Here is a 9,318-nt window from a genome sequence, read left to right on the forward strand (position 1 = left end):
AACACCTTTTTTTAGAAACCACAAATAAGTTGATTGTGGTCAGTGGTAGTTGCACTGAGGTTGTGGATATGACATTGTAGAATTCAGGCTTTTTCCTGTTTAAACTCATCTGTGTGTACTTGTTTTGTGTTATTTTGGCCTCACTTGATTGTTTCGGTTCACATAACAAATTGTCTGGTAATAACACTTTTTTTATTTTATTAATTTATATAGTTTTATCTTTTATAGACTATTCTAAACGTTCATGTTTTGGGGTATGGCTATCCATGTTTATCAATGCTGTTTCAATTACCTTGTTTTTTTTTAGATAAATAATTGGCTTGTTTGATAAATTAATACAACTCAACATTTCCTCCGGGTTACTCAAAAGTTCTGCTTGAAAGCAGAACTATAGCATTTTTGCATACATAAAGTACATGTGTACTGAATACGACATCCTGTTGGTGAATACTGCTCAGTGTGTAAAATGCAGAATGCGCAGTGTACTATGCATTAAAGCAGAAGTAACACTGGATGAAAAATGTGTTGTTCAGGGGCGGATCTATAGAAATATTCATGCGGTGGCATAGAGACTACAGCTGATTTAATCGTTCAAAATCTGCACAAAGCATTGAATAAAATATTTTTATTTTAGTTTATATTTAGAAAATCTTTTCCCCGTGGGATAAACTGGGGGCAAAAATGATGGTGTTAGTTGTTTGCTGATGACTTGTCTGTGTTGTATTCACATACAGCATTTCTAAATCATTATCTTCTTTTATATCAACAGCACAATGGAGAGAGACAAAGTAGGGAAGCCAACAGATGGAGAGTCCCACGCTGTGTCTTACCCGCCCGCCATCGTAGTGTACATCGTCGACCCCTTCAGCTACGAAGACGCAGACAGAGAGGTCCACTCCAGCACCTACACACTGGGCCTACTGCGCTGCTACATGGAGATGCTTCAGTTCCTGCCAGCCCGCATCAGAAATGCTGTCTCAGTACAGGTACAGGCCAACGTGAACGTCTCGCTGTCTCGACGCTTTCTTTCTCTCTTTCTCGCATACGATTTTGAAGGTCGGTAAGTCTATCATAGTGTTACTAGAGAGACAAGTTAAGTTCACACAGTTAGTTGTCTGTCTGCTGGTGAGCTGTGATTGATGTCATATCTGACAGTTTAGTTACAACAGAGCAGGTTACCAGCAGACACAGAGGGAGGTGAGAAGGAGCAGGGGACTCATTAGCAGGCACTAATGGAGGTGGTAACTGCTACACCTGTGATATAGTGACACAAGATTGCGTCAACATGCCAGAGGGGATTGTGAAGCACTGGAGGTGTGAATGTGTTAATGGTTGCAGGGTCAGAATAGAGCATGTTTATTACCCTTCTACTGTACACTGCCCTTTTATTTTATATTGAGTATTAGAATATAACACATCATTAATATTTGATTTCACCACAACTGGCAGAAGATGCGTACCGATATAATAATACCCAACAATCATAACATGCATATGTTAATGTCTAATATGCAGTACGTTGTCACTGATGATTGAAGATTCAGATTATTTGAAGTAGGGTTGTTTTGTTTATCCAGTAAAGCAAAGCTCCAGTTAAAGCAGTATCTTATTTGGACGTAGTGGTAATTGTGTACCCCTGTGCCTTTTCACTAAGTGTTAATAAGCCGGTATGCATCATCATGGTCAGCTTTAGAAAATGTGTCTACCAGATGAAGCTGAATATACTCGTGGAACCCAAACAGACACATTTTGCATGTTCTCCCCGTGTTTGTGTTGGTGTTCCCCACCATTAAAAAAGCTCTGGAGTTGGTCCCCAGGCGTTGCACGGTGGCTGCCCACTGCTCCTGATACTGGGTCAAATGCACATAATACATTGATTGGTTGAAAAAGAATAACTCAACTAACTCAAATAGAAAACTGCTGGAAACTGAAATTATGTTTTTACAAACATCAAATAAGCATTTTTGCATTTTATTCTGTTTAGAACTTTTTTCACTTCCCTGCTCAGCTGTGCTATCTAGTAACTTGGCAAGAATGGCTGGACATTACTTTGTACTTCACAAATATTTGTCATTTGATGCCACCCACAATTTTCCTTCAACTTCTCAAAAGTTATCCAACTACTATCACCGAAACAAAAAAGCCAAAAAAAAGAGCAACCAGTGATTTTTACGTACATACAATGACGTTTGAAGAACAGCAAATCCATGACTATGCACCATAGGCTTTATTAATAAAAATGGACATAGTCTCAGTGACGCCACCCATCGGCTCCTGAAGGGCCGTTGTGAAGCTCAATGTGATCTGTCAACCCTGTCTGAAGTAACGCTGTTGTTTTCTGTCTTTCAGATTGTTCCCTGCCAGTATCTGCTGCAGCCGGTGCACAGTGGCGAACGTCACGTCTATGGCCAGCACCTTAAATCGCTGGCCTTCTCAGTATTCACTCAGTGCCGTCGGCCTCTGCCCAACTCCACCAACTTCAAGGCTCTGACAGGCTTTGGCCCCGGTCTTGCCATCGACATGGCACTAAAAAACCCAGAGGTAAACTGCCTTTTAATTCTGCTTGTATATCTGAAACCGGTGTGACTTCTGGTAAAAGCAAGTCAGCCAACGTTGTGTTGTTGTTGTTGTTGTTTCTCTTTTTAAACTAACAAGTTTCCCCCCTCTGTGCAGAGGCCAGAGTGTCTGCGTCTGTATACGCCGCCCTTCATTTTGGCTCCCGTGAAAGACAAGCAGACAGAACTCGGGGAGACGTTCGGCGAGGCCTCCCAGAAATACAACGTCCTTTTTGTCGGCTACTGTTTGTCTCACGACCAGCGCTGGCTGCTGGCCTCCTGCACCGACCAACACGGCGAACTCCTGGAAACCTGCATCATTAGCATCGACGTACCCAACAGGTATGCTGGGTGCTGGAACAAAAACATCCATCAATCCCCACAGCATGGCCAGTTGAGTTGTTGTGTTTTTATTAAATGTAAATGTGTTGTGTGTGTGTGTGTGTTACAGGGCCCGCAGAAAAAAGGGCTCAGCGAGGAGAGTGGGTTTGCAGAAGCTGTGGGAGTGGTGTCTCGGCCTGGTGCAGGTGACATCGTTGCCATGGAGGGTGGTCATTGTCCGGCTTGGTAGAATGGGCCACGGCGAGCTTAGAGGTACTTACACAGAGACACACACACACACCTGCAGTGTTTGTGGAACATGTATTGTGGCGTATTTACATGTGTTAACACACACTAACGTGCTCGTATCCCGTCCCCGTTCCAGACTGGAGTATTCTGCTGAGCAGGAGGAACTTGCAGTCTCTCAGTAAACGTCTGAAGGAGACTTGTAGGATGTGTGGCATCTCTGCTGCTGACACTCCCAGCATCCTTAGCGCCTGTCTAGTTGCCATGGAGCCCCAGGGTTCCTTCGTCATCATGCCAGGTAGAAAAAAAGTAGTAACAAGGTTATTTGGACTTTGTAACAGTTCCGTTTGTACGTTCTCGAGCTCACTCAAGATCTTGTCTTGTGTCTGCAGACTCTGTGTCAACAGGTTCGGTGTTTGGTCGCAGCACCACACTCAACATGCAGACATCGCAGCTGAGCACCCCTCAGGACACATCCTGCACTCACATCCTGGTGTTCCCCACTTCAGCCATGGTGCAGGTCAACACTAACACTTCAGAGCCCATCGACATCAATTTCAATCCCATAAATCCCGGTAGGTTCTGTAGCTGAAGAGGCGGAGAAAGAAATGCATCCCCTCCGTATCTTCTTGCTATCGAGCGATGTTACATGTGTTTACGGTGTTTAGTTGATACACAGTCAAACCCTGAACTCTGTTTCTCTGCAGATGGATCCGATGGAATGGGCCTCTTTGACCTGTTTGATAATGACATGGTGGATCCAGACCTCATCAACATCCTGCCCAACTCCCCCACAACCTCCCCTGTTCACTCTCCTGGCTCCCACTACCACCAGGGGGGAGACGGAAGCAAGGTCTGTCCCCTCATTGATAAGTCTATTACAGACCATAAAGATGATTTACCTGCATGCCTGCTGTGATACAGAACAGACCGTGTTTACACAGTTGACATGATCAACACATGCATCAATTCTTACTGTGGAATTTTAGTTTTCCTGTTTGTTTTTACCCTCAAATTGGAGAATAAATGATCATTTAGTGTCAAAATGTTAAATGTAATGTCCCAGTGTGCTTCAGGTGGAGCAGAATGCAAGAAAATTGAATCCCAGTTTACTTGTAGTTAAAGTCTGAAGTTTGAAACAAGAAATTGGAAAAGACTGATTTGAATAAATACACACTTACATGTGTGCCAGTGTGCTCCTGATGAGGTAACTGCTCCTGGGCAAAGGAAAAATGATCCTTCCCCTGAGCTCACTATATCACAACCTCACAGTAAACCTTAACCAGTAAAAAGGAATTGGTTGCAGAATTCAAGTCCTTTCATTCATATGCAGTGCCATAAACAGGATATCAATAACACAAAATGGCTGGAAAGAGACTGTTTAAATCCAAAGCTCATGTTGTAGAAAACAAATTCTGCTCTGTTCATTAATTTTATCGTCGTTGTCTTGCAGGGCCAGAGTGCAGACCGTATGGAGTCCCACGAGGAGGCTCTGAACATCCTGCAGCAGCCGATGGCTCTGGGCTACTTTGTCTCCACAGCCAAGGCTGGACCACTGCCCGACTGGTTCTGGTCGGCCTGCCCTCAAGCCCAGAACCAGTGCCCACTCTTCCTCAAGGTACATTAGCACTAGAAACTGCTTGTTGAAGGCAATCACGTTGAAGTAGGGCCACAACTAACACTTATTTTTATCCAAATATACAAAGATACAGGCATTTCTAGCTTGAAATATCAGATGCAGGCTAAATAAGTCTTCATTTAGCACTAGTGATGAGACAAAATACTATTTAAATGCTGTCTGATTAGGCCTGCATCTCATAGTACTCAGACCGCAGGTGATGTTACAAATGAATCTAAAGACTTGGATTTAATTTGTATTTCCATCTTTTTTTTTCCCAGGCCTCTTTGCACCTGCACGTGTCTTCTGTCCAATCTGACGAGCTTCTCCACAGTAAGCACTCCCACCCCCTGGACTCTAACCACACCTCTGATGTGCTCAGGTAAGCCGATCGGATCCAAAGAGTGTGTAAACTTGAAGAACTGTATGTTTTAAAATGAAGGAGAATGACACACATTAACACTGCTCCGTCTGCCCCTCTACACCATAGATTTGTTCTAGAGCAGTACAACGCCCTCTCCTGGCTGACGTGCGACCCTGCCACCCAGGACCGACGCTCCTGTCTGCCTGTTCACTTTGTGGTGCTCACCCAGATGTACAACTTTATCATGAACATGCTCTGAACTCTAACGGGATCAAACTGCTGAGATTTGATTGGATGGATCGCTAAGTGGAATCGTGGATTTCCTGCTACGACGAATCCCCCAACACTCAAAGGACCTCACACTCCGTCAGGGCAAATGTGGAGGAAGCATCCCTCCTCCTCCTCCTCCTCCTCCTCCTCCCTGGTGTATCTCACACAACACTGACTGACTGGAAGTTTCCAATCAATCAATCAGATGCCAAGAATCCATTTTAGCATTTTGGAAGATCAAGGGACGTTTCATAAAGGAGAATAAATTGTCTTTTTAATGACTGTAGATTGCAATCTATGAAATTTTATCTTAATGAAATGCCTGCATATATTATTTATTGTAAGTTTTTAAATGTGGAATTTTTAATGCTTAATATCTTTTATATATTACAAATCCTAGAGGGTGTGTACATCTCACTGTAAAGGAATTGGTTTAAAAAGTGTAATTTTCTCAATTACAACATGGAAAAACCTGTTCAAGTGAATTTGCTGTAGATTGCTTTTAGAATATTATTTTTTCAAAGGGTACAGACCTTTTTATTGCCATGCTGTAAAAATGAAGTAAAAGCTGGCCTGGGCATTTGTGTCCCACCCAATGAGTGGATGAGACTTACCTCTCTGTCTGCTTTGGCTCCAGAGTCTCTCGCACAGTAACTCAATGAGCTCTGAAGAGGAATTAAAAGGTACATTGTCAGATTATATATTTTATATAACAGATTTAGGTAATTGTGTGTGTATATGTGTACATATAATTGTGTGCCGCTACTGATGGTGCAGCTTCTGTTTTAGGAATAAAGTGCGTCTACCTTATCCTCTTTGTTCTTGTTGGCTTGTTTTTGACAAGTTTGAACAGCTTTGGGTAAATAAATATTTCTCCTCTTGAAACAGTACTTCAGCAATTTAATATTACGCTGCCGTTAAGGCTTTTAAAGGGTGTTTTATAGGTCAAGCTCCAAAACACTGAAACTACACTTCTTCTAATGCAACTTTGTAGCATCATTTATTAAACAGTCCTTGCCTTGTTATGTTTAATTCTACACTGCATGCTAATTATACACAGTATGTACAATATTATTAATATGTTACCTATACAAGAAATCCATATACTTTTACACAAAAAGAAACATTATGCAACACATGCACTGTCAATCAAACTAACTCCAGAAAGCCACTGCCAATTCGACTTCACAAATAAAAAGAAAAATCTTTATTTATTCACATTTAATACTTTTTATTTTCCCCAATACATTTTTGGAGCCGTTTCACCACAAGTTATTTGTCTCTTTTACAGATGTGAATGTTTCCTTTGAGCATTACATTGCACCACAATATTGTAGAACAGCTTGTTTTTAGTATGCATATTGACTGTTTTGAGTACATTTACTTGTAAATACACACTACATTCACATTCAGTTAAACATCTGTAGTCTCCAAGCCAAAGTACTGTTCTCAGGGTCCCCTGGAGAAAAAACTGCTACAATAGTAAATTGACTTTCACGTGTAAAATCTGTGATATTTGCCTTTTAAACCTCACAGATGCTTCCGTAGCATCGTTACAAAGCATGTAATGTGCAGAATTATACAGATGTTATTAAAAAACATGCACAAGACAGAGAATTTGTCATTTGACATTTGACGGTGTCTGGACATACAGAAGAAAAAGACGTCACTCAAGTTACAGTATGTACGTCATCCATCTTCAGTGAGGCACAACAATAAGCAGATAATGTCAGACTGAAAAAGAACAGTTTGAAGGTACTTACAGGATATAACTAACAAAAAGGTTTGAAGAGCAACACTACTTCCTTCTACAGCTCTATTTCTTTTCTTACTGCTTCACATTTGCATGATCATACAACAGATACAAGATCATCATGATTGCTATGATCTTTACTTATTCTACTTTTGTCACTTATAGAGCCTGACCAATGTCGGATTTCTGAGGCCGATACCCTGACTGATATTTGAGAGTTAAAATATATGATAACAATACATGATACCATTCAGTTTATTTATTTATTTTATATAGAATTGTGACCAAACGTACTGAAAGCCGTCAGTGCACTCTGGTGATCAAACTATGTAATGGCGACACTTTTTGAAATACCTCAAATACATCTTTGGCATTTCTGTGCTGCAATTTTTTTATTAGCAGGAATATTTTCATTTGTGATTTGGTGAATCAAGAATTTAAGATACCAGAACATCATTTTAATAGCTGTCCATGAACAAAGTGAGACTACAGTGTGTTTAAAGTTGTCTAATGAGTTTTGGCATGTGAGTGAATTGTGGGTCATAAAGGGTAATGGTTTGTGGCCGGGTGAACAATGTTACTCAACGGAGCAGCGGCTTTAACTCTGCCCATACTAACAGGATTTGGATGATTAGTGAGAATGGAATTAGCTAATCAAGGAGAACATGTCATCCCAAAGCCTCATCCAATCACTGTCTTATGTTCTGCTTAATGGGATCCAATTGGAGGGTAGCCTAATTTGTCTGGGGCCATTCGGGACAACGAGTTTGAGCCGGATCGCAGAATTTAAAGAACCTGTTTCAAGCGTTTCATCAGGAAACCCAAACATGGGAGCTATATTGAGTGTGTCTGGGACCAGCATACGTTACAGTGTTTGTGTTCAGTGTCTCTGTGTGCTCCACAGTGACCTCACATGCTGCTTGTGGTTCAAAAAATTAACCTCCTGTTAATAACATATATACAATAACATAAAATAAAAATATATATATATATTTATAGACATATATACATATATACACCCAGGAAAAAATGGACATGCTGTAGAATACACACCAGAGAACATAATCCAGTGTCTTTAGTACGTTAAAAGACTTGTTGTTTCTGCTCCTTTAAAATCATTCTTTATTTTTCTTTATGCTCAACAACATTAATTGCATCTTACTCTATGTTATCCTGGTGAAACAGGAACATGTGTAGGCTGTGAAAACCAAACAAAGTCTATTCATCCATCAATCTTGTAAAACAAAATTTTTGCTTTATGTTTGCAAAGTTTAATTCACATTTTAAAGTTGCAGTCTAATGAATGCCCATCAGTACCTTATTACATAATTTCCTTTTAGTATGAAACTTAAATAAATTGATTTTCTTGTATACTAACTGCTTTCCAAGATACAGAAACTAAAAATAAATGTACTATTACTTATGTAATAAATATATAAGTATGTAATAAGAAACTGTAGAAATTGTTGTGTGTAAAACTATTTATTGATATTATTTATTGGAATGTTTCTGGAAATGCATTAAATAGAAGAAATAGAAGAAAATAGTCTTTGTAAAATAATCTATTATGTGAGTTTTTGAGTTAACTTACTTGGTGAGCTCACAGTGCAAAAGGACAGACAGGACAACATTCAACAAAGCATACCAATATATATTAGAACATATTAAAATGCACAAAGTACTAGAAATACAACAAATAATCGAAAAATAATATACCTAAGTATGTGCAAAAAGTTTTTTTTGACCTAAACATATTACAAACTATAAAGTAAAAATAAAATGAACTTTAAAGAGCCAGTGTCACATTAGTTAGTGCAGACATGAACGGTTTAGTCACTTGGCACTTGGAGACCTGTTTGTTTATTTGTATGTCCGATTGTCTCCCAAGCATCTATTTGAAAATCTGTCCAGTTGCCACATAAGCTGTCTTTCTCTAAACTGAATCAGAAGGGTTTAGGGGCCTGATGGGATTACTTTAAGCCATTAGGAGTAGTTAATGGTCTTTCCTGGTGTTGGTAAGTAACACTGACTAATTGACCAGAGCCAGCAGGCAGCTGACACTGGTTTGCGGCAACAGGTGGTCCCCGCGGCACTGAAGTCACTGTTCAGGACCTGTGGAGGGTATTCTTCGTCCTGTCAGCTGAATGGATCAACACGGTTAAGGTGGCTGATATTTAACTGAAAGAAATCT

General features: G+C 40.2%; 1 protein-coding gene across 1 annotated transcript in view; it reads left to right on the top strand.

Moving 5' to 3' along the window:
• LOC118341284 (mediator of RNA polymerase II transcription subunit 13-like) overlaps window positions 1-6,184 on the top strand; it is a 19,114-nt gene extending 12,930 nt beyond the window's left edge. The window contains exons 22-31 of the mRNA XM_035679501.1: window positions 770-986; window positions 2,350-2,541; window positions 2,674-2,897; window positions 3,007-3,149; window positions 3,262-3,420; window positions 3,515-3,697; window positions 3,830-3,975; window positions 4,576-4,740; window positions 5,022-5,122; window positions 5,231-6,184. Coding sequence (XP_035535394.1) covers window positions 770-986; window positions 2,350-2,541; window positions 2,674-2,897; window positions 3,007-3,149; window positions 3,262-3,420; window positions 3,515-3,697; window positions 3,830-3,975; window positions 4,576-4,740; window positions 5,022-5,122; window positions 5,231-5,363 — 1,663 coding nt within the window. The 3' untranslated portion in view covers window positions 5,364-6,184. The remainder of the gene's footprint in view (window positions 1-769; window positions 987-2,349; window positions 2,542-2,673; window positions 2,898-3,006; window positions 3,150-3,261; window positions 3,421-3,514; window positions 3,698-3,829; window positions 3,976-4,575; window positions 4,741-5,021; window positions 5,123-5,230) is intronic.
• Window positions 6,185-9,318: the final 3,134 nt, after the last annotated feature.

This window comes from Morone saxatilis, unplaced genomic scaffold (assembly GCF_004916995.1).
Source record: "Morone saxatilis isolate NCDOM2014 unplaced genomic scaffold, NCSU_SB_2.0 Contig8, whole genome shotgun sequence".
Classification (NCBI taxonomy): domain Eukaryota; kingdom Metazoa; phylum Chordata; class Actinopteri; family Moronidae; genus Morone; species Morone saxatilis.